General features: G+C 40.6%; 1 protein-coding gene across 2 annotated transcripts in view; it reads right to left on the bottom strand.

Moving 5' to 3' along the window:
- Positions 1–26,969, bottom strand: part of mtss1 (MTSS I-BAR domain containing 1) — a 62,287-nt gene that overhangs the window by 26,259 nt on the left and 9,059 nt on the right. For both annotated transcript variants that reach the window (XM_084542466.1, XM_084542465.1), the window contains exons 2-3: positions 16,750–16,811; positions 11,700–11,773 (exon numbers count right to left, since the gene is read on the bottom strand). In XM_084542466.1, the coding sequence (XP_084398592.1) occupies positions 11,700–11,773; positions 16,750–16,811 (136 nt within the window). The remainder of the gene's footprint in view (positions 1–11,699; positions 11,774–16,749; positions 16,812–26,969) is intronic.

Genomic DNA, 26,969 nt, shown 5'->3' with positions numbered 1-26,969 from the left:
GTGTGTCTGTGTGCCATCGTTGCCTCATAAAGTGGTATTAAGGGATCAATCCTATTAAGAACTTGTGAAGAGTGTTGTAACGCATGTTGAAACAATAGGTGTGTGTGGGCCTCATTATGTTAATTATTTATGTAAGAAAGAGACCACCGCCTTTCACAACCAGCATGGGCTAGTATGAGGTTACAATATCAAGTTTCACACACAGACACACAAATAGGATCCACCCAGTAGTCATGACACAATAAAAAACACTGTCTAACACCACCTCATGAGATAATGAGAGACGCTGCGTGTACACACATTACAGCAATCTCTGCACGTAGTCACAGGCTGGAGCAACTTGACTCCGCAGCTGACCATCTCTCTCACTCTCTTCCGGTGGAAAACTGAAGTCCATGTGTCATTAAAGATAAAGTTTAAATGAGTTTTAAATGGACTAACATTTTAGAACCACAGTGCTCAACTTTACACACAAAAGTCTGTTACATTCAAGCCGCTGCCAAAGAAATTCACACAATACTAATATACAAGCTAATTAAGTTAAGCTAAGCTAATTCGCAGCAGGTAAATTTTCTGTATTTTGCTACCAATGGGCGAACCGGCAATGACTTATTTTCCATAGCTGAAGAGGGAAGCACTTGTAGAGACGTAGATGAATTATAGCAAAAATGGGAAAAATTGCAGTTCCAAAAATGTCCACTAGAGGCTGGCTCCAAAACAGAGCCAATCTCCATAGACCTCCATGTTAAAATGTTCAACTTAACATCAGAAATAATCATGTTTACAGTCAGGTACAAAAGTAGTTTTGGCCTTTATAGCTAATTCTAAGGGGGAGAATATAAAGTTGATGTCCTCACAGGTTTGCTAGCGGTCTGCCTTGGCGTCACCCGCCCACCTCAGCTTCAATCACACTTAATTTCAATCAAGCTAGGTGGAGTCAGGCACTGCCAATAAGGCAACAGCCTGAAGACACTAGACTGAGCTTCAAAAAAATCAGCCTTTATCCATGTCTATGCACATGCTTTTCCTATTTCATGTCAGCCCACTCTTGAATTACAGCACTGCCAGATAAAGATACAAGTGTTACATCCCTCCGCACCCCCAGTGGCCTGGTCTTTTATTTTAATGTAATTGAAATAAACTACTGATTCTTGTAACTCCGTTATCTTGTCTCCACTTTATGTTGCGGCCCTTGAGCCAGGTCGTAACACTAAATTAATGTCTGATTAGATTTAGTTTTTTTTTTTGTTTTTTGTTTTTTTAAGACTTGTTGGTTAGAGGTTTATGATGTCGACAAACTTAGATGCAGCACTTTTAAACTATAAACAAGTAAAAACTAGGTACAATGACGGCAGAAGATTTGTATTCATTACATATTTTCTGAACATTGGGGAGGTCACGCAAATGTTGACACAAACGGGCAGAGAAGGACTTGAGGAAAAGAGCTGCATCAGTTCCACACTGAGTCCTCTGTCAACCTCAAACCCACACACAGCCGAGCCGGTCATAATGGCTTCTTTGTGGCCATCGGCCTGTACACGGAGATGACACTTCCTGTTCAACTGAAGCAAAACAGTTTGCCGCCTAACATGACTGTCTACAACACTGTACATTTTATTTGTTAAATTTATTGTGAAATCAATGTATCCACTGTGTACGCAATTGTGTTTGTGAGCCATATAGACTACATGCCTTCTTGTACACACCCTACAAACAGCCATCTTGCTCTAAAAACCTGATAAACTACGCAATACTGAAGTAGTTTGAGCATGCTTGAATATATGAGTACTGCTACATGAGATTTGCTTACAGCTGGAAAACATGTAATCAATAATTAATTAGTTGAAATAAGTGAAATAAATACTTTGCTGATTTCAAATGATTTAAATCATTATAAATGTGGGCGCAAGCATTTTTGATTATCGATAAAATTAATAACTGCTGCAGCTCGAGACAGAATCTGTGATTTTAGTTATGATCCGCAGACACTGAATAGAACATCCGGTGACATTTCACGCACATCTCTCAGCTCTGCTGCGATGGAAGTGACACAGCAGATTTACACCGAGTCTCAACAGGGCGAGCTCTCACTGGCTCACTGTCGTTTGAATATCTAAATCTGAGCTGAGCTGCACCGGGAGGAAGCAGGCGGCCGCACACACGTGCAATCACACAACACACACACACACACACAGAGGCTGCAAAGCTGAGTCATGGCTATCATACGTGCATCCCTCTTCACGTTGTGTATGTCTTAAAGCAGCAGACGCTTCGCCTTTTCTCTCCCCTTTGATCTCCTTGGTTGCAACAACACCTTCGATCGCTACACCTGCCTCTATTCATTATCTCGCTCCTCTATTTACTTTTGTCCTCTACCTGTCCTTCTTATCTTCTCTCTCCCCTCCTCCTCTCCCTGCCTTCCTTTCCTCCTCCATTCTGCACAACTGTGCTGAAACAAAACACTTATTATTAGCCACACACACACACACACGCACTGAGGTACCAGGTTAATCGGTAAGGTGTGGCGAGGTGTGTTTGCATTTTTTGCCTTCCCCTCTCTGCTCAGAGAACTTCAGTGTTCAGGGTCACTGAGTTATTATCTTAATGCAGCTGAAGTAGATGTTTCAAAAGCCTGTCGTGCAATGTTTTGAAAGTGTGTGTATTGAATCTTGTCTGGATTAATGTGAGTTTCTCCTTTTAACCAATTAAAATCACTATCTGAATGTCTAATTTTAATGTTGTCATTGGTATTTCACCTCTAGTTTCACATCTCGCATGCGTTACAACTAGGGCTGGGAATTGCCGTCGACTTCCTAAATCGATTAGGTCTCGACTTGATTCAATACAATATCAATGCATTTAGAGATTTCAGTATCAAAACAATTTTACTTGTGTGGCCTTGTGAGATTTGTTGTATGGAACCAGTCTTGCGTGATCACAGCCAGATTCCTAACGAGACCATGCAAGGAAAAGTGCGTATTTAAAAAACAAACAAACAAATAAATAAATTGATGATGAGAGTCAACACTGAATCTTTTAAATTAAGATCCGTTCGAATCGGAAAATCTTATTTCTTTTAAAACCAACCCTACTCTGCAATCAAGCTCAGTTTTCTTAAGCAGGTTTAATTTGTTTTGATTTGATTTTGTAGTTTAAGCTCAGACCTTTCATCAGTAAGTCTGAAAAACCCTAAATACCAACCTCCAGGGCTGAAAAATATAACCAACACAGAAGTAATAAAACTGCTGTTGGTCACTTAAGACAGGGTCCAAAAGTGAGTCAATCCCGATAGAGTTCCATGTGACAATGTGCAACTTTAAAACATAAATAAACATGTTTACAGCCTCAGCTCTACTTGCACTCCCACATATTTACCCACTTTTGAATTACTCAGGAGTTAGATGGAAAAAAAAAGTCCTATTTAACTATGAGGTAAGTCCAAAATTGTATATTTAAAGCGTTCCTTTCCAGTTGTTTATTTCACTTTGACTGAATGCATATATGGAGCTGTATTTAAGCCAATGTCATAAAAGCAGACGTGCAAAAAAAACCTTTAAGTCTCGGGGTGTGATTTAACATTCAGCAACACATGAATTACAACACAACATGTATGTAACTGTGTGTGCATTGTGGTGCCAGGCATTGAACACCGCAGGTGTTCTTCGCACTTGTGTTCAGACACGTCTGGCAAAGCACAGTGAGGAGCAGAGATGACTTCAGAAAAATGTGACCTGACAAGATCAGACAGACTCGGTGTGGGAGTGAGTTTGTTTTTGATTCTCACATTTAGTTTTGTGCTGCTTCTTCACAGATTTACACACTGACAATTCGTCAAGACTTTTTTTTCTTTTTTAAGTGGAGTTACCTATATATACAATGCATGGTCAGAAGCACATGGAGACCTGAACACTGCAGTCATGTGTGATTAATGACTATCTTTTTTTAAAACCGTGGACATCAAATACAGACTCTGTTTACAATATTTCCAATAACCCAAAAAAAAATATTGTTCTTTGGATTTTAAATAAACTGTTTACATGGAGCCTAAATAAAATCATCTGATAAGGTACGCCAATTAACCAGAACATTATGACCACGTGTCTAATATTGTGTAGGTCAACCTTTTGCCACCTGTCGAGGCATGGACTCCTCTAGACCTCTGAAGGTGTGCTGTGGTATCTGGCACTAAGACGTTGGCAGCAGATCCTTTAACTCCCACCCAACATCCCACAGATGAATTTAGATCTGAAAGAGGCCATTGTCGACTGCCGGAATATCATTTTCGCTGAAAGGGTTGACATGGTCTGCAGCAGTGTTTAGGTAGGTGGTATTTGTCAAAGTAACATGTATATGAATGGCAGTGCCCAAAGTTTCCCAGAAGAAGACTGACCAAACAGCATCAACCTGCCTCTGATGGCTTGTCTTCTTCTCATATTGCATTCATCAGACCAGAACAACTTCTTCCATTGCTTCATGGGCCAGTTCTGTTGCTCATGTCTCCATTGTAGGAGCTTTCATCAGTGGACAGGGGTCAGCATGGACACCCTGACTGGTCTACAGCTACACAGCCCCAAACTAAATAAACTGTGATCCACCTTGTGTGTTCTGACTCCTTTCTATCAAACATCAACATCTTCAGCAGTTTGAGCTACAGTAGCTCGCCTGTAGGATCGGGTCAGCCTTGTCAGCCTTCTCAGTTATACTTGTCCTTGGTCCATGACCCTGTCTCTGGTTCTTCACCTTCTTTGGACTTTTAATAGTTACTGACCATTGCAGACCAGAAACGCCCCACAAGAGCAGCAGTTCTGGAGATGCTCTGACCCAGCTTTGAGGACAAACTATTCACTTGTTGCCTGATATATCCCATCCACCAACAAGTGCTATTATAAGCAGATGCATCTGTGTTAGTAACATCACCTGTTGCTGCTGTGGAGTGAGTGTCAAATCTGCTGGAAATAAAACAGGAGAAGAAGTTGGGAAGTTTTTTTTTTTTTCCTTAGCTTTAATGACTAAAATGTAATTACTTTAGTAGAAGATGACTAAGACCAAGTCGACCTGCTCATTGATTCCAGCAGAATTTTAAACAACAAGTCATCCATTTGGTACCTCTATGTTTCTGTCTCCCCTGGAAAATCCGCCTAGCATATGAAACGTGAACTCAGTCATGAACTTCCCCCGGGTGGAAAATGTAAAGCTACTCCAGTCATTTATAATTTCCCTCCGTTTTCTAAGGACAGAGAGAGAACTGTTCACCCTCCTCCTAAACCCAGATTTTCCAGCTTCGCGCTCCTCCTCACTGCTCATAATGTGGCCCTTTCAGAAAAGCCTGTGAGTGTGTATGAGTGAATTAGTCCCTGTTGTTTCTTCTACTCGCAGGTTGTTCCACAAAGACTAGTTTGCAGTGTTTTCTTTTACTCTGACTCAATTCCCTAAACTCTGGTGTCACTCTGATTCTGTGACAGGAGAAAAAAAACGCTGCTTAGCTTTTACAAAGTTCTCGTCCAATTTGAAATCGTGCAGATATTATAGTGCATGCATCAGCTCCCATCTCGCACACTCAACCAACTCCCTCCCTCTTTATATCGATTCAGTTGATTGATTAACTGACCGGCTGACCAGTCCATCAGTCAGCCAGTCAACCGTCTCTTCACCTCGACAAACGCACGCACAGAGCTGACCTTATGAAACCTCTCTTAGAAACAGACTGGACTCAGTAGGTCGTCTTGTGATCTGTGTGTACACTCATGTGTGTGTGTCTGTGTGCTTTGAAAGCCCCATGATGCCACAGACGTCAACAGTTTCTCGGTTGCCAGGGAAACCAGTCATGTGGAATCACCAGAGAAACGACAAGAGAAACCTGCTTTGAAAATCAGCTGATTGTGACCAGATTTAAGCCTAGTCCTGAATCTGACAACTGCGCATATGATCAACATTATAAACATAACTGCATTTATCGACAACTATTTATTATGTTACGAGTGTTGAACAGTCGGACGGACGGAGAGTGCAGCGATCACAGCTATGAGGCCGCGCAGAGGCTTCGTCTCAGTTTACCGAATTATGACAAAATGAAGTCTCATGTGATTTTATTTGCAGTAAACGCGATCTGCTGTAAACCGCCGCACAAACACAGCCGAGAGGAAGAGCTGACATCAGCCGCTGAGACCAGGGAAAGAGAACGATGCCTCACGGCTTCTGTTCATGGACACTGATTGATCAGGGGTCAGTCTTTGTGATGAATCAATAGTTCAATGACTCCAAGATAGGCGTTAAACAGCCCACAACTATATCTATCTGATCAGATTCTCAGTATGAATAATGGGGGCAAGCATGAACACACCATTTTGTTGCATCTGTTTAGCTTAAACACTCAAAATCTGTTTTGTCCTATTGATAGAAGACGCCGATTAAAAGTGAATCGTTTGTGGCTATAATTTACTTGTGTGGGTTCATATTAGACGCCTTACGGCTTTAACTGTGTTCGCATTGATGGTATCTGTGTTGACACAACACGAGCTTGCTGTCAGTGTCTATGTGTGCACTGACAAACAACAATTTATAGTCAGCTGACACGGAAATGTGGTTCGAGAGGCTCCCACACAGGGTAACTTCAACAGCAGGTTAACTACTGACACGTCTTTGAGGCAAGGAACTGGGAAGCCAGCTGTCCTCCTGTCAGTCTGTCTGTCTATCCTGGTAAACAGTCTGAAAACACTCAGCTCGCAGAAAGATGAGAACAGGGGCATTACCGTGGAAACCAACCACAGAGCCCACGCACAGACCCACCAGACCGGTTCTGACATACAGAGTCGCCTGCGGGTGTTACCAGGGGTTGAAAGGGGGAAAACAATTAAGTTTTTTCCTGGTGTCAAGACTTGTCAACACCAGGAGTATGAGTGTTGGTATAAATCTATAGGAGAGACAACTTGTAGCCTCCTGAAAGTCAGCTGTTGCACTTTTGGTCGTCTCTCTCACACACACACTCAGAAGCCGAGGAGAGACTCTGGAGAGAATGGAGGAGGAGGAGACAGCTGTCAAAACATACTACATATACTCTCTCTCTCACACACACACACACACACACACACACACACACACACACACACACACACACACACACACGCACACAGATCAGTGGAATGTGCTCGGTCAACACACAAAGTGGTGTGTAAAGGCCACATTAGCTTTGCGTTGAGCTAACTGCTAACAGATGTCAACAGTCCTGCGTTAAATCAAAACTATTCCTGATCCTCCAACAAATACCTCTTGTTTAAAACTGAACTGAAGCGTGTGAGATCTGTTATCAAAGAGTCGAGCCAGTTATCTTTACACTATGTTTCATTCAGTGTTGGTCACCAAACACATTGCACATATCCTTCAGAGTCTGTGCAGCGTTGGTATTTCAAGTTTGATTTTAAACACTTTTAAAAAAAAAAAAAAAAAAAGTCAATATGCTAAACAAGTAAATTTACCTTTTATTGTTCAACCCAGCGGTCCCCAACCACCGGGCCGCACAGAAAGAATACATTTTTTTATTGAATCCTGGACTCTGCAGGGTGCTTTATTGTGAAGAACTTACCAGATCGTCTACCTGACACTCTGTCGTCTGTACCTGTTTTCTGCACTTAACTAACTATGCTCGTTATGATGAAGCTGTCAAGCTCACCCAAGACAAAATGAGCAAAAAACAAAGGTCTCTTGAGAGCTTCTATGAAACCAGGGAAAGAACCAATGATGAGACAGCAGAGGATACTAGAAAACATGATAAGGATTTGTTACGTGCACGAAGACCGATCCGTGAAAAATTGCTCGAAAATTCCTGTTCATATAAAATCAGTAGTTTTTGAAATACTGAAAAATGCCTGGACCTTTGAGGTTTAACAAACTGTGCATTTCCTTCATAAAACAATTACGTAGCTCATTGCTTAAATCTTTTAAATACAGCGTTGCTTACGTCCATGTTTACTAGTTTGCAATCACGTTCATCCCTGCCTTTCTTCGTTGCACTGCAACTTGTCTTGGCATGTTACGACCAGATATCAGTGGAATTGCGTGACACTATTGGTAAAAAACACATGCACAAGATCAACAAGGACCTCCTCACAGAAAAACAACGCTTCATAACAACCCAACAAGTTGTGAAAAAAAACAATCAAGTTGAACCAGGACACGTCTTAAAGGTCACAGCATGGCTCTGGATTTCAGTTGCAGACTCATGTATAAACAAGAGACAAAATTCAATGGTGGACTAATATACCTTTCGGGCAACGTGAAGTGGGTTGAAGTTGAACTTATCTCAGCACTGAAGCGCGACCAGTGGGAGGGACTTCCCCAAATGTTTACCACAAGGAAACATTGTCCATAACTTTGGTATTTTCTTTTCAAACACGAAGTATCGACAACGAGAAGAGCTAGCTGCACCCATAAACTAGGAATATGGTTATGAAATATTCAAGAGGGTTACCTTGGCAACCAGAGCCTGCAACATCCACTAGCGACCAACAGTCATCTACAAGGAGATGGACGACGCTTTACAATCTGTTAAACTAATGAAAAGTCTACAGGAGCTGCTGCAAATAGAACCATCACTTGGTTCAATAAACTTAACTGTAGCCCATTTTTGCAGTGATTCAATAGATATTTTATCTTGCTTACAAAACAGCAAAACAAAACAGGATACATTTCCAAGAATCCGTCTTCCAGCGTCTTGATTTGTTCAATCAACGCCCTAAAACTGACGTATAATCAATTTTCATTGAATGAAAGAAAGTGTAACCCAATAACGCAGGACGTTTAGATAATAAAGAACATAAAGGTTTAATTAGTTCCCAACAGTGGTGCTTATCTGTCAGCTGATCGATTCATTGCGCCACTATTTGAATTCAAGAGGGATCTGTCGTGCACCATCAACACCTGTGTTATCTGTGACCTTTGGAATCTTTATTGAAAGCCGCTTGGGATATTTTGAAACTTTCTGCTCAGATCTCACTCTAAAGGCTTCGGATCAATTCACTGTCGACCCACAAAGGATTATGCAATAGTTCATTTATGAGCTGTGTGGCACAAAGGAAAAGGGTGTGTCCAGGGGTTCTGGACATTTTTTTTCTATTACACTGACAATAATGTTCTTTGTCTAAAGCAGCTTTCACTTTCCTCTCCCCTGCACACACACACAGATACTCCTAATGAAACCTAAATCTTAGAAGTAAATGTTTCTTTCTCCTAACGTCAACATGAGAAACCATTCCAACAAATGTTTTAGCCTTGTTTACTGGGATTGCTGATTATTTACTACTTTCTTGACTCCTACACAGACACATCCACAATGGACATTCTAGGTTTTTGTGCTGTCTGCTCTCTATAGATACACACAGTCAAAACCCGCTGCTCTTGCTGTTTAACCATACAGTATGTCTCGTGATATAAGATGCATGACGGTACCTTATGATACCATGAGGTGATGTCATGTGCTGTAAAATGTGATCTGCAGCTGCTTATTTCAAATTTGTATCAAAAGCACTGTGCTGCTATTCATGAGTCCGTTCTGGCTCTGTTTTGTGCGCAGTCATACAGCTCCCCCTCTATGCTTCTGATTTTTTTTCATAAACAATCACTAAAATATGGCAGAGCAGGTCTGCCGAGGCTTCCACGGAGGGGAGTGGCCATGACTGAGCTCCCACACACACCCACCCACATGTTACTGGATTTCCTTTAAATACCAACCGACTTCTGTGTTACATAATCACACCAGCAGCTGGCTGTGTGTTACTAAAGCCCCTCCACACAAGCACTGCAGCTCTGAGCACACTTCGTCAGGCCGTCTCCCCGTCCTCCATGTATTAAAACAGGATGCACTCCGGGATTAACGCTGATGTTTTATTTGCAGGAATAATCTGTTTATGCTTGAAGTGGGCCCGAAATAAAAGAGTCCCGTGTCAGTTTATGGATGTGAAAAAGGCAAAAAACGTCTCTGTAAATGTGTTAAAACACACATCTGTCCACAAATACGGCCTCTGTGGTCAAACGAAGGAGAATATTAATGCACATTTGCGGTAGTTTGTGCCCCATGTCCATAAACATTTTGTATTCCCAGTCTGATGTGGAAGACTACACAGAGCCCAAACGCCAGGATGATCAGTAAAGCAGCCTGCACGCCAGGCCTTATCACCTGACACCAGTGTGCAACCTCACTAATGCGCTTGAGGCTAAATGGGAGCAATTCCCTGCTGCCAGGTTCCAAAATCTGGTGGAAAGTCTTCACGGAAGAAGGAAAACTGTTAATGCAGATAAAACATTAAAATGGAAGACCTCGTTTTACACATCAAAGTCTGTCTTGGGGAAGCAGTACTGTATGCGTGGAAAAAAGAAAAAAAAAACCGATAAAGCTGGGGATGAAGACTGCAACTATGAAAATGAACACAATTTTATAGATCACTGTGGTTTAGGTTGATTTGTTTTTAAGGAAATCAGATTTTTCTTTAACTCTACTGCCTTCACTCTTCCCTTTGGGTTCTGTAGTTCACAGTAAGCGCCCTCTGCATTTACTTTCCACAGACAATCACAACATGGCAGCAAGCAGGGAAGAGTTTGTTCCCAGAAAAAGCAGAGTTACATTCAATTTTGGTTTCAATTTTCCAGTAATAGTTTATAAGAATATTTAGAATAATTTAGCGAGTTATAGCAATGACAGGAGAGAAAAAAACACTGTCGCCCCGCAAAGTGGTTGGGCTAATCTCTTATTGTAGACTGACATATGATGCAAACACAGAGGTCACCCAACACCTTCATCAAGGAAACATCATCCATCACTTTGGTTCCTGCTACCAGATTCACTGCGCTGACGCCGGATGAACAGTGACACCAGGAACAGCTAGGTACGTCCATACAAATGCAGTATTATTATGTTCCTCGTGTTTCACTCATAAATGTTTGAAATGCGGTGGGATATATATGTACAAGACGGTTACCTAGGCAACCACAGTCTGGATCCTCTAGCGACCAAGTGTCAGCTGTAAAGTAATGCTGACTTAAGTTTTAACAAGGATAACGCCTGGAATCAAAAAAGATGATATTTCTGGTTCTGAGACAGTGTTAAATAGTGTTTAATCAGTAAACTACTCTTTAAAGTCAGTTTAGAAATACCTGTTCATCTACTACATGTGGGCGTAATGTTTGCCGTGAACACTATATACGAAAGCAAACAAGAGGCTGAACTGTACTTAGAAAGTGTGAAACCTAACCCGGGGTGAAACAAGATAATGTGTCACTTCAGAGCAGAAATAAAAAATAAATAAAAACGGCCAAAGTAACTCAGAGCTACATGAAAGCACAAAAGGCTCACAGCAAGTAAGGACGAGGAAAAGAGAGACGACTGGCTACAGGTTTTTTTCCTGACCTATTTTATCCTGCAGTAGCACAGAGCCTAATGGTTTCTACATGATATTAAATGACACACACAGTCTGTCCACAGAGAGATAATGGAGCTAATTAGTTCCCTCATGGTCTCACTATTTATAATGACAAGAGAGATACAGTGAAAGATCACACAGTGAGAAGGGAGGAACACACAGACCCAGAAGGAAACATTTCTCTTTGTTCACTGTAACATAAAGCTGCTGATTATCGTTCAGAGGCAGATAAGGATAGTGCGTGCGTCCTGTGCTGTGTTTCTGAGGAGATGTGTTTCTGTGAGTGTTTACCTCTGGTCCCGGTCGCCATGTCTGCAACCTTCTGAAAGGCATCCAGGAAGGCTCCGGTCACCACGATGGTCGTCCTGAAAGACAAGAAAAAAAATAAATAAATAAAGTGGATTGATCAAATCTGAGTCTGATCAGAAGTCTTTGGGGTAAATAAACAGCTCTTTGGGTCAAAAAAACTGACAGTTTTCCAGCTGCATTTGGAATACCGCTACTATCATTAAATATGCTGTACCATGCAGCTGATGTGTGCTGAAGTGCCTCCCATTTGCAATCGAGAGTCATATTCTGCACCACAGTGACAGTTTTGCACTCACATAATTACTGAGATCATTTGGGGCGCAGTAGAATATTATACCAGCTTGTGTCTCTAATGGATCTCTACCTACCGCTGTATCAGAACCATGAAGCGCATCATGTGTGTGTGCATCACGATACAACTTGATGACACAAATTTTAGACCAAGCTGTAAAGTCTCTCTCTCACTGCACCATGGAAGCTTCCACAAATCTCCAGTAATAAATTTAAATAACGACAATCCTTCACTGCACATGGCTGCTTTGTATATATCAATATGAGCACATCAATAATTCACCACATGCGTATACATTTTTTTTGCGATTGTAAAATAAAGAGTGTACTCATATTAAATATTTTTAATTTGTCGCTTAGATTTATGTTTTACTTTAGTTAGTTAACAGCTACATGGACAGAATATTATAAAAGTCTCTCATTACTAATGAGCAGACATCACTTACAGTGACACTTCAAAGGGCTTATGAAACATTTAAAACAAAAAGTCTCTCTGTTAATCCTTCTTTGCATGATGGGCGGAACTGTGGTCACGCCCCAGCTCACTGGGAGAACAAGAACGCGCGCACACAAACAAATTAGACGTGACCTGGAGAACAAAATCCTCGCCTACAACCATGTTGATCAGTGGTTCCCAACCAGATGCACGGGGACTGATATCAGGCCACAAAACATTTGCTGCTGGACTGTAAAGAAACAATGATTCAGGTTCTAACATATACACTAAGGGACTGCTGTTACGCTCTAAAACTAATAATGTAGTCTTACAATTGTGTCATGCAGGTCTCCCATAAGCCACTTCGCAACCATGGGAAAACAAATGTTAGTTTGCTGGGAAGTGTGAAAACCTCCACTCGCCCTCAGAGGGCCAGTCGCCCTCAGAGTCCAGTGTTACGAGTGAAACTGGAGACCTTCTGAGACGCACATCATCTTCATCAATGGACCTTTTGTCTGTGTGTGTGCGTCTATTCTTCTACAGCCACACAAAGTCATTACCCCTGAAAACCTAACTGAGAAGATCAGATGACACTGCTGTCAATAGTGTGTGTGTGTGCAGTCCTGTTTTTATGAAGTTGTAGGGCCCAATTCTTCATGGAATACTAATGGTGTGGGGACTTTTTGACTTTGACAGTTAAAACTTGTTAAGACTAAAGGTTACAATTAGGCTGCGGCTAGCGTTAGGGTTAGGGCAAAGGGACTAGGGAATACATTATGGTAACAGAAGAAGATTGAAACAAGAGTTTGCATTGAGTTACCTCAGTGGAAATTCTCTTTCATATTAAAACCAAAGACTTGACTCTCTCTATTACACGGTGCATCATCCTTACAATTCAAGTCTGTGTTTAGCAAAGAACACAGATTTCACAATATTACTGTTATAGCTAACAAATAATGTAAAAATCTAACACACCACGGTGCCTTTTTGAGGTTTTGTGCGTGCACGTTTGATCATGCCATCCCATAATCCCCCACCGCAGTATCACAGCACTCTGGTGGCGCTGCAGGAAAACTCAAGAGCCCCACATACATGAAAACAAAAAAAAATCCCATTGGAGTCTGACAGAAGCTCAAATTTTTGGTCTCTCTTCAGCCGCTTTCAAGTTAAGATACAGAATTTCTGATCAGAGAGGGTCTGTCTTTTTGAAATCTCACAGCAGAAAACACAAGCAAACATGACCAGCTCTTCCTACCCTCAAACAATGTTTTCAAGTAAAAATCCTTCCGCAACAAAAACAGGAAAAATATTTCTCTCTGAAGATCTGTAAGAAACAGCCTCATTAAATGCAGTTGCAGATCTTAATCCGCGGGCGGTGGTAATAAAATAAAGAGTTATGGATTTGTGTGTGAGGCTTAATGCAAGCAGGGACAGTGTCATTAATTATTTACATATCTGATGTGGAACACCAAAGACAATTTCCAGTATCGCTCATGTTTAAATAAAATACTAAAACTTAAAGGATTCAAATTAAGATGTGGGCCATTTTAATTTCATTCGACCCAACTGTCCCTTTTTGTCACAATGTCTCTATCAGTCGGTCTAAACAGGAGCAGAGCCAGTTATGTGCTTCACTGTTGCATCAGTCCAAATCTTTATTTGGTTTATAGTGGAAGGAAATTCATTTACATGGATGCTTAATGTACTTATTCACAATTAGTTTTGGGTTCTACAAGATCACAATGCCATTCTGAGTTCCTTGGCTTTATCACCATTATAAAAGTCATCATTTAGAGCATAATTATGTCATGTTAACCCAATCTGCAGTGCTAATCTGACGTGGCTGTATCTGAAGCACTGTGTACAGATTACCCTGGGATATTTTATTCTACTTAAAACTGTACATAATATACTGATTGAGAGTTTCCCGGTCCGACTCCGTTCAGAATTTATTAAGAGAGATGACAGTTCAGTGAGGCTGCGATATATGGGTCAATGACCGTTTATAAAGATGAATGAACCCTGTGTGAAGTAAGCAATTGGTCTTCTTGCAGAGCGGTTTTGAAGCTCAGTGTCTCATCTCTGACCGTCGTCATCTTGGCAGTATCTGAATCGACCAAATTCCTGGTTAATTCAAAAATTGGCAAAGAGGTGGAGCTAGGGTGGGTGGATGATTAGGGCTGGGTACTGAATCTATTTGATTTGGCTTCACAAGGACTCGATTCAGTTTATGTAGACATATTTAGGAGGTGTAGACTAGAGTATTTAAAACAGATAGTAATGGTATTGTAGTACGTTGTTCACATTAAAGTGTCAAATGAGTAACAAACTGAAAGACAGTGTCAGGCTCTCCTGTCCTCCACACGACCAAACAGTCACAGCAAGAAGTTGGTGTCAGAGTTGGACTGGAGGTTTTGGAAAGGAATAGATAACACTAGGGCTGCTTATCTACAAAGGTGTTAAGGAGAGAGGGTGTTTCTGAACATATCCAACCATCCAGCATCCAGTTTGGCCAGATCATAAATTATCTTCCCTGAAATGGTGAGCCTTCACTTTACAACACTGCAGGAAACATCAACTTGTTAACTTATTCATCAGTCAATATTATTCAGCGTTTATTCCTTCGGCGCTTTGTGTGAAAATGATATTCTAAACTGCAGACTTGGTGCTGAAACTTATTTGCAAGTTTATCAACACATTTGGACGGCCCCAGCTGGCCGTTCGCTTGTCCCTTGAGTTTTTTTTTTTTTACCCTGCAAAGTGTCTGTATTATTGTTGTTTTCTGTATTTTACATGAACGCTGCTCATGTTCTGACTCTTATTCCTTCGTTCATACACAGTGACCCCAGAGCTGGCTCTGTGTAATAACAGTATAATGGCTGTATTTCCCAGTGGGCCAGTTTACTTTGATAAGCATCACTCTGCCTGCTGCACCCAGTCACACTCTATTAGCCCTGCCAGTCAGCCAGCTACACACAAATACACAGACACACACAATTAGGACGTTAATTCTGTTCAAACTACTGTGGTTTTCCTTTAATGCTACTTTGCTGTGGATTATTTGCACACACAAAGTGTTAATGTAGACTTTAATTCCACAATAAGATTCAATAAGTTCCTTATAGCACCATAAAAATGGCTTGCCCTTTCATATAAGAAACACAAAAACAAACATAATCACGGATTTATTATTTTTAATTCACAGTGTTGAGCTCACTACTTTACACTAGAGGTTGTACAGTGACTAGTCAGTTTGTCGACTTTACTGCCGTGCTGTGCCGCTTTAAGCATCATGTCGACTAGTCACTCATCACTTGACAGTAACAGCATTGACGCCACCAAGAAGACAGGTGAGGAGCCCAGTGGGTCACTGCAGCAGACTAGCAGTGGTTCATCAAGTGTGTGGACATAATGTACTAAAGATGAAGATCTAAGTCAGTACTGAAAGACAACAAAAGTACTACTGAAAAGGCATCCACTAATGCTTGCAGAGGAACAGTCGAAAATCCTCTCGACGGCAGTCAGTTAACAACTTCACCAATCGCACTGTGACACCAGAGAGAAGGAGGCTGCTCATCAATTTGTTGGTGAATTTCATTGTCAGAGTTATTAGACCTTTAGCTGCAGTACACGGACGGAGAAATACTGCATTTATTTGAAACCGGCTGCACTATCCCATCTTACAACACACTGTGGAGTACTATTATGATATTATAATGCTATTGATGGTGCCAAGCTGCAGCCTGTTTTTAAACAGGCTATACATATCTGCAGCACAAAGTAAGTAGCACATGAGCTGTCTGTTCTCAGCATACGTATTCAGGTCAAGAATATAGATTTCATTGTTGCAAAGCATTACTTTCTACTGTGTATTTATTAGTGAAGTCATCAGCGACTAGTCAGTGTTGACGTGGCTTTCATTACATAACAGTCGAAGTCACGCAACTCCTTGTAGGTACTACGGATCCCCAGGTAAAACTTGTCCCGTGCGAATGGGGTTAAACTCGTTAAAGATACAGTGCCCATTTTTACAGTGATAAACACAGTTTATGCATATGCTGAAAACGTTCAGTCTCTTGAATGTGCTACCAGGCGGCAAGTATTTTGCCGTAAGTTGCCCCGCATGTACAACTGTGCGTGTCAAAGGCTCTGCAGAGAGCTTGAGGCTGTGTATTTTATTTTTTAGGAAGGAGAGAAAATTATTGTGAATCTAGTTTAGTGTGAAAAAAATCTGAGGTTTTATTTTCAGGCCTTATTGTCCAGCCCCAGCTGCCACTTACAAAAATGTGTGCATGTGCATCTTACCTGAGCTGTGATTGTAGCTTGGCTCCTTTGGTCACAAAGTCCTCCCACGTAGGATAACTGGCCTGCAAACACAGAAAACAACGAATTACACTAAACCTCAACAGGATTCCCAAAGTCTAACTGAAATGTAAACCCCACAGCTTTAACAATACACATCTCATACCAATAATCCTGCCGGGCTTATGGCTCTAATGAGTGTACACACAACTATTATTTAAGTAAGTAAGTAATAGAGTTCAACCTGTCAGGCTCAAACAGAACTTACTCCAATCTATGAGGTGGATTTAACGTTGTTAAAACAAACATTATGATGATAAATACAAGTGACATGTGAGGATTAAAAAGCAGAACAAATGAAACACAATGTACAGAAAAGCTCTCATTGATACTTTGACATAGCTGCACTATGAGAGGTCAAGAGAGGGTCAAAGGACTAAACTGACATGAATTAGTGACTGGATCTAAATGAAAATCGAGGGGACATGGTCTAAGAAAAAAAGAGCAAATCACAAAGTGTGGAGGAAAAAAGGTAAGGTCAAAATGAAATAAAAAGAAGAATGACACTAGAGAATGTGGGACCTTTATGTTCTTTTCAGATTTGTTTTACAGTCCTCCTTGATCTCTCTGGACAACAGCTCTGAGCAGCGTAAAAAATAATCAACAGCTGACTGACTTGGTGTTATTTTTGGCTGCACATTAGGAGAAAAGCTGGGGATTCTCTGGTCGACCATCTACACACAGAAACAAACAAGGAAGAAGGACCTAATTCAAGCAAACCACGGTTGCTGTCATGCAGCACATTTTTCATATTTTTCTTTAAAACTATTTAGACATTCAGTTATAGGCTGATTTCCTGAATCAATTGATTCAATATCAATTCATTTAGAGATATTTTAGTTTACAAAGTATTTTATCTTAATCTAACATTAATGTTGCCATTAGTTTCGGGGATTTGTGGTACTTCCACAATTTTTCATGTGTCTTTGCACATGACATCAAATGCAATGGAAATAAATTCAAAAAGCGGCATTTCTTAAAACTTTATTTCAGCTGACTATATCAACCAATCCCTGCAGCTCCAAATCTCCTCACATCTGTAAAAGTCCATAAATTGTTAAAAAACAACAGATGATTTCAATACGTCGGTCTGCAGATATATAAATGTCTTTAACCTTTTGGCTTTTTTCTTCTCCTAATCTGCTTCAATACCTGTATTTTGGAACAGCAGCTGACCGATTATGTAATCTAAGACTGGTTTGCGCTGCAGGCTCTGACCTTAGGTTACATCTGTGACCAACAGCTGCTGGTTTGTGGCATTCTGGTTATTAAATTAAAAATGCAGGAAAGTCCTGTTGGAACAGAGGCCTGGTCTGAGTCCCAATTTCTCCATCTTTATTTTCCCGAACCCAGTCACCCTGTCTGTCCTCCAACTCAGCTGGTCCACCAAAGAGAGGATAATACCGATTTAACCCCTAACACCATGCCGTTAGCCTCTTAGCTCCACACCATCTAAAGCTGTTAGCCAGACCCCTGCTTCACAGCTAGCCAGGCATGAACACAGCGTGGGGCTGACAGGTTTACTGGCTGTGGGGATTTGGCACTGTGTGATGAAATACTGCAGGTGAACGGCTGGAAGCCTCTGGTGAACAACCAACAGTGAACATGCAATAAACAGAAAACGAAGGAAGTGAATAGAAACGGGCTGCTCCCACACATGTGGGGAAAATAGGTTCTAGTTGGAAAAAATGGATGAGCCAAAAAGTAAACATTTAAGATGAAGTAGTGATTATGGAGTTGAAATCATCAGAGGTTACTGAACTGGTAATTCAGAGCAAGATTTCACAGTAAAGCATTTCTAGATATGATGTAGAGTGTTTACAAAATGACAGCATTCATGATATATTGTCATCTTTCCAAAACCTCGTGTCATGCCAGAGGTTTTTACTGTATTAATCTTTCAGAAAATCCATGTGTGGAAAATTGTCTCGTGTTTAAATCTGCCGTGACCTGCATAGAATCACAGCTCTCTCTCCAGCATCACACTGCATTTCTGTTCTTTCTTATCTTCATATTCTTTGTATGTTCACAAAGACTGCGATATATATATAAATATATTTTGCATTTATTGTATGTTTCTGTTTATGATCTTGTAGACTGATTGTTATATAAGACATGAGACTTCTTCTACTTGAGCAGACACTGAACGTCACTCTGGACATCGGTGTCGAGCTACCAACCAAGAATGTACAATATAAAATGTGACTCCGGCTTGTATTTCACTCTGTGCAGCTCTTAGAAGGCCCTTCTTGTTCCCTCGCGCGCTTCTCGTCTAAAGCTAAAATTCTGCCAGGATTTGTTGCGACTGCCAGGAATGTCACAGCCATTCACAGACAAAATATTCCAGCTCTGGTTCTGCCACAGGCAGGGCGAAAAAGGCCACAGACAGACAGAGTATCAGGGTCCACTGCAGCTTGACACTGAGAGCTTTGGAGCTGTGGTTGCTAAATTGGGGTATTGGGACCCACAGGGGTCACCGATGGTGTCCAGAGGGTTCCCTGAGACAGCTGCCGACAAAACAACTGTCTACTCTCATCTGGCAGGATGCCTATTTTTACATCTGAACTGCACAACATTTCTAGACTTTCAAAGGTAGTGGCATCAAATGTGTTGAATTCAAATGCAGGTTTTAGAAAGGTACAAAACCCCGTTTTAATCTCCAAAACATCAAAAATAACGACCATCACTAGTTCCCAAAGTTTCTTTCATAGTTTTTTGGCAATTGTAAAAATGTTGAGACATAAAATTCATGGTGTTCTCTGCAATCCATCCGTTTTGGTTTTTGTGCGTTTGTTGACATTACATAGTTCCCATTACATAGTTTTTCACTTGTTTTAATAAAACATTTTATGAGATCATTGGTAGGGCCACATGTATTAAAAAAACACATCAATTTACCAATCTAAATTTACACGTTACCCACAGACCAAAACGACTACCTTAGAATTATACAGCAGCAGTCTTTCCCACAGGATTTTGAGACCCTGAGGGTGCTAACATTATTGTTAATTCTACTGTCTACCGTGATGCGATCCCAACTATTAAAAACTACAGTATATGAAACATCTGCACATAGAATAAGATTATGTCTCGATTGTTTTGTCTTGATTGCCTTGTGAATATGAACCAAACCATGTTAAGTTTCCTGAATCGTAATAGAATATGAGTGTAAACACCCTTATACCCTATATGCCATTTCCTGCAGTCTTGCGTCACTAACTCTGCATGATGGTTGTCGCATCGTTGTCTTGTAAGGCCATGCAGTCAGATCAGTCCACGTGTAACCAAGATACAAAACAAGACTGAAGCTCTAACTGTGAGAGGACTGGAAGTTTATGTTTGAAACTTCTGAGTATGATAGATTTCAACAGAAGAGTTGGACAAAAGCAAAGCAATATTCAACATGTAAAACTAGAGGTAAGCAATTGTGGAAATACCACAGATCTCCAAAGGCACTTATTTATTTCGAAGCTAAGATTTTTCTAAATAAATCGAAACCTTGTGAATCCGAATCAAATCAATTCAGGACACGAGTAGCAATACCCAGCCCTAATCATCAGAAAAACATTTGTAGTGCTATATATTCCCATGTAAAAATACAAAAATTATTAAACCAATACTTTGTCATCAGACCTTTCAAATGATCCAAATCTAGCATAAGTTAGGTTTACCAAAATCATGGTTTGTTAGCTGTGGTGCAGAGAAGTTCATTGTCTAATGGTTTGTGGCCTGAGAACTGCCCATTATGCCCATGTGACATTCCTATAGACACTAAAGCTCTTTCAGGAGAGTGGAGACGGTCTACAAGCTCTACTGCTATTGATACAGTAAACTCCATTTACACAGTCTGAGCTGTCCGTGTATTCAAGATGTAGAGAGCTGTTATCCGATCTTCTTAGTCAACCAAACAGCATGACCAGGTATAAAGTTACTACGGTCTGTAAGTGTGGTCACCTGCCACCAGCATCTAATCCTACCATGGTAATCCTGACTTGCTCTACTGACCAACAGAAAGACATGAGTCCTTTCTAGAGTCCAGACCAAGTTTAGGCACTCATTCAAAGAGTCAGCCAACCAGTTAGAAGGTAATTCACGGATTCCTTCATCGAGTAAATCCGACAGAAAGGAAGGTGAGGCTGTAATTAACTGTCCGTTGGTCAAGCAAGCACTTCCTGATCAATCAAGACACTAAATACTGAAAAAAATTGTCTGGGTGTCAGACGTTCACGGTATTTTGTTTCCAAAATAGAGAGCAGTGCTATGTCCATACACTACAAACATTTTTATGTGGTGCCTGTTTCACTATGAAACATTTGGCATGGCAAATATACATGAATTAACCAGAACCTGGATCGTCTAATAGTAACCTACACTAGAAGCCAGCCTGACATCCAATGTTTATGTCGGAAAATTGGTTTGATTTACAACAAAATGGATCGAATTTTGTTGTCGGCCTATCCAAAAGTGTGCAGTTGTATTTTTTCCTCTTTGTACTGGTTAAAATATGCCCCATAATGAAATCAAAATGATCAGGCTATGGCAGCAACGTCTAATCAGCCCTAGCATAGCCTCACTGAACCGGAAATAGTTTTAGATGTCTCACTTAACCCAAATACCATTGTGGGTGTGGTAGTGAAAGTGAAACCAACCAAAGTTTATCTTGTATTTATAGATTTTTTTGTTGCATCTGTGTAGGATATGTTCACTACACTGCTGCAATCACATGCCATAATTCTGTCACGCCTTCATTGGTGCTAACCCGCCTCGTACAGATCTGAGTTTTGGCCACCACATCCCCATTGCCCACACTGTAGTAGCAGTATTAAGGACTTGGGAAAATGGAGACATTCAATGCCAAAAAAAAGAACTAAAAATCCAGTCATAAGTCAAGTCAAGCCATAAGAACAAATTGTGGATATGGAGTTTCAACATTCACCAGAATCTGTTTGTGGTCTATGACATTCAACCTCTACTTTGACTATATTAAACGATATTGCTGTATGGTATGCAAGAAACAGGGGCGTCTTTTGCAACTGCTAACTGACAAAACATTTGCCTGCCATTCATTTTCTTTGTCTGCGTGAGGTTTCTAAAACGTGTGTTCACGACCTTTGGTGTGTGTATATATGTGAGTGTGTGAGTGCACACTGTTGCTTTAGGTCTTTTACATGTGCAACTATGCATGCCGCTTGCTGCCAAGCGAATGCTGCTTGTGTATGCTTTTAGTGCGCTATCTCCCAGATAAACCGATAACAGTTGGTCCGTGCGGGCACTGCTCGCAGAGAAGAGCTCAAGTATTTTTCAGTGGAAACTTGTTCCAAGTAAATTCCAGTGAACTGGTTTTATAGTTCAACTTCAGGAAACATTGAAACTAAAAGCTGGGCCACGCTTGCTTTGCACGTTTACTTGCTTACGGACAGAGTGTTGTATTTATACCCGTACAATTTGGGTTTAACGTGTCCTGTTTGGTTCCCGTGCTTTATTACGAACTGGCCCTCCAGAGAGTAAACTGGATCAACACATTTTTCTGTTTGGCCAGAAGGCCTTCACATAGCATTGCTGCAATTTGGAGAGTTCATTTTACAGCTCCTCTAAAAGTTACTGCAACCTACAGTCACCCATGACTTCCGACTTAAAACTTTTACCACGTAACTGACCTGTCACTTTCACCATGTGGCACATAAATAGACGATAAGAATAAGCTGGAACCACAGATACTGGCCTGTTGACATATGCTCGAGCTTGTCAGAAACAAAACAATCTCCTTCATCGTGTCCTTGATTTGATTAAAAAAAAGGCTCTGACGTCACACGCGTGCAATTCTGAGTGTTGACTGGGGAACTGACGTTGTGGGATGTGTCCAGAGGAAATTTTAACCCCCCCCCCCCCCCCCCCCCCATCTCAACTTCTGATTAACTGGTTTAGGAGTGGAAATATCCAGTCTCAACATGCATGTGTGGCTACTGATACACACCTTGGGGGGGCTACTTGCCTAAAGAATGTAATGGTACAAATTCCTCAGAAGCCAGTTGGAAATGAAACCTGAAATTTTCACACTACACTTGATTTCTATGGAGCTAAACGTTTTGTTTTACATTCCTGTTATTAGCACAAAACTGTTTAGGCCTTTTTATGAATTAACTCCCCATGTGTGTTCTTACTGCCAATAGATCCAATGAACAGTCCAAAATGAACAATTTGTTCAAGGATCCCTCACCATACAAATCACTACAAATAATTTACCATGTGTAGTCTAATGTTTAAAAAGTGATTTCCTACAACAGCTGTTCACTGTAGCTTTAGCAAATAATACTTAAACAGGAGAAAATCATGCATTTGTTAAGGACTACTTTTAGTTGCAGATTAATCCACATTTGGAGATCTATCGAGTTACTCCAGCAGCAGGACAGTGTATGTGCATGAAGAGAAATTACTCAATAACGGTGGCTAATATATGTTGCATGATTTGCAAATATAAACCAAATGTGTATGTTGATTTGTAGAGGAGCCATTTAATCTTTTGAGGAACACAAATTTGCCCATTTTGATAATATACACAAGGATATCTGAGGTATCCACAAGCATTTAAACTCAATATACATTAAAGTCAAATACAAAAACAGTAAAAAAGTCAAATCTGATGTTCATTCACAGTGTAATGTCTTTAAAAACTCTTCACATTTGTAAATGTGTGTTTTATTTGTAGAGCATGTAAACGCACATTTATCTCCTATTCTGAGACTTGTGTTCATGATCGTGCCATAACATGACAATTTACTTGAAAGGTACAGAAATTTACCACTTTCCATATGCAGTCAATACTCATTCTATCATTTGGTGTTTTCTTTAGGTTTTAGTGATAATAAATGGGTGTGCACACAGCAAGAGACTAGCAGAGATATGGCCACAAGGTAATGAAAGAAGAAAATAGACTAATTTCAACTTTGAGGCGACAACCAATGTCAAGAAACTTGTTTCACTCTGTATCTTTTGGACTATATACAAGAGGTAACCATAACCTGGATCTTCCAATAGCAACCTAGCCTGAAAGCCAGCCTGTCATCCAATGTTTACATCAGAAAATTGGTTTGGGGTCAGTCCACCAGGCCAATCAACATTATGCGGTGATGGAAAGAAGAGTAACAGCAACCTAGTAATACACATCATCTCAGCGCTGTGGAGCGCTGTGGAGCTTTACAACAAAATCACTCCGATTGGTCAGAGGGCTATCCAATTGCAATAAGTCATATTTTTTCTCTAAATCAGTTGAAACAAGAACATAATGAAATCCAAATGGTGTGTTACAAGACTCACTTTCTGATAAGAATTTAGTATGACTGTGCCAGGCTACTAGTGACCAGCAGTCATCTGCAAAGCATTAACCAAATTGCCTAAGACAAGCATTGATCACCACCACACTGGATTCAATTGTTTTCTTGTTTTGTTCTCCAAAGACAAAGGAGAATTAAAGTAAAAAAAAGGAGCTAGAAATTTCTTCCACTCCCTGACAAAAACATGTCAGCCACTCATCACACTGACATAACGGAGAACATGGGAGAGACTGTTCAAACAACAGGTTGATGGTTTGTTTGACGTCGTATTTGAGCAACACTGGTTGACTCAAGACAGGAAGACAAAAAGAGAGAGAGAGAGTTGAATGTAAATGGGTGGGGTGTGTCAACACCAGGTTAATGGTTTGTTCAGTGAATGTGTTCCACCATGGACTAACTGATCCTTTATCTGGGAAAACATTTTGTCATTAAGTGATTCAAACAGACAGAAAACAGTATGCACTTTCAGTTCCTCCTTTTATCTACCCTCCCTAGGTCTCACATAACGTTTTACTTTGAGCATTTGAGCTTTGTCGTCCTCCGCTCTGGGGAATTGCTGTGAACCACATCTTTACGGTGCGACAGCTTGAAAATATCTCTATTTGCTCACAAAGTCTGTTGATTTGGGGGGGGGGGGGTCACCTCTCTCAGCTGCCAGACTCAATCAGATGATCTCCAGACAAAAATCTTCTGGTGAAAACTGAAGCTATGCAGCTTGAAGTGAGACGAGTAAAGGAATGAACGAGTTAGAGCTCAGACATTCAGGTCAACCAGGTCAACAAGACATTAGGTTTGATGAGTAAAGCATGGCTGTCAGTCTGTCTCTTCACCATCTGACATAAAACTCTACCGGCAAACAGATAGTCTACGGAATAACAACTTTCCAAAAACACGGATAAATCTCACTTCTTTGATCACACTTTTTAAACAGCTCCCAACAATTTGCACGGGCAAAGATCACAGAAAAAAAAAGAAGATGATTTTAAGGACAACTTTAGGCTTTAATACTGCAAAACTGACTAATTATATATCAGCCACATTGTTTTATCTTGGTTTTGATCAAGTTATTTAAGTCCTTAACAGTCTTGACTAAAATGAGTTTGGTTTGGCTGCAGGGTCAGAGGTCAAATGGTTGAGGTCACATTTACTGAGCAAGTATCTCAAACCCGAGCATTTAACAACAGCAAGCAGAGTGCTGCAGTAGATCTAAGAAGCGCTTATGTTTAGTATGAAACCTCGAAGTGTTGCTCAGATTTTGATGAGACTGGATAACATGCTTCATCTGAAATTATAAGTGAGGTGTTGCTGCTATGCTGTGTCAGTAAAGGATTGTACCCACAGTCCAAAGAAGCCAGTTTTGTTCCACTAAAATCAGTGCTCCACATCTTCTAATATGTTCCAATTCTTGGTTTTGCAAATTCTCTTAAATTTCTTCGGGAAGCCAACACGAGCTCTGTAATCTGCTCTCTCCGCTGTTTATGATGCTGACAATTAGGGATGTCTCAATCAGGGCTGATCCAGGCCTTTTTTGTTAATAACAGGATAAGACCAACCAAGCCTGATCTTTTGTAGTTATTTATTTTAGTTCTGCATACCTATTAATGGAATCAACCTACACATGCTGAAGTTTGAAGAGTGAAACAAATTCCAGTAAATATTTTATGAATATGGCGTGCCTGGTAGCAAACATTTAAATGTTTGCAAATACTTCATGAATGAGTCTCCCTGTCTTAAACCAGCAGTAAAGTGTTTTTATTTTCTGCTTGCTTTATTCTTCATTTGTCTTTTTCCAAACTTGGTGTAGATATGAGGAAGCAAACAGCAGCTGATCTCCATGTGATTTTAGTCTATTTCTGTGTCTTTGCATATTATTTGTGTATCTATTTGCCTTTAGTCCTGTCGCTCAGTCTGCTAGTGATGAGGCATCATCAGGCATCGCTTAATGTTATTATGAGCATTACAAAACAAAGCGATTAAATCTTGAAATCTGTAAAATCTAAGACTGAGTGACGAAACTCTCACTTTTCATGAGAAATCGTCCACTTATTTACGATATCTATTAAACCTTCTGCAATTCCTTTTAAGATCAAAAAGAAAAATAATCAACTTTTAACAATTTTAATTCCTCACACTTGCCTCTCAAGAAAATTCATCAACCTTCCACTAAAAAAAAAAAAAAAAAAAAAAAAAAAAAAAGACATCTCTGAAAGCTCAAATGCATTTTTAAAATTTCCATATAACTGCTCACCGAATGTCTATGACGGTGCTCAAAACACGGCTCACCTCCATCAGTGTGTGAGGATACCCAGGTGTGCGAGAGATAAATCCACACCCTCTACTGAACCGCAGTCATCCGTACCACCTCAGCACCTCCATCTCTTTTTACCTGTTGACTCATGCCCATCCATCTCCCTCACTTCCTTCTAAACTTCCCATGCACGGTTCAAGTTTCTGGCTGCATCTCGATTCATAAACTCCATCCTCCCGAGTCTGTGTTTCTTTCAGCACGTCGGAACGGTTCTGTCCAATCCCGGAGGCCACTTCATATGAAAAGCAGAGTTCCAGCCAAGTTTAACTGTATCACAAGGCCGTTAGTATCCAATAATGCACAGAGTGCAAAGGTCACCTGTGGCGTTAGCTTTGTTAAATCGATGGCTGAAATGAGCTTCCTCTGCAGGGTGGCTGGGCTCAGCCTTAGAGATAGGGTGAAGAGCTTTTAGTAGAGCCGCTGTTCTTTCATGTTGAAAGGGGCCAGTTGAGGTGGTTCAGGGTACAATCTGCTGGGAGTAGACCCCAGGGTAGACCAAGAATTCGCTGGAGGGATTAAATATC

This window comes from Chelon labrosus (assembly GCF_963514085.1).
Source record: "Chelon labrosus genome assembly, chromosome: 4".
In the NCBI taxonomy this organism is placed as follows: Eukaryota; Metazoa; Chordata; class Actinopteri; order Mugiliformes; family Mugilidae; genus Chelon; species Chelon labrosus.
The sequence above is the reverse complement of the archived record's forward strand: the minus strand, read 5'-3'. Positions and strand labels throughout refer to the sequence as shown.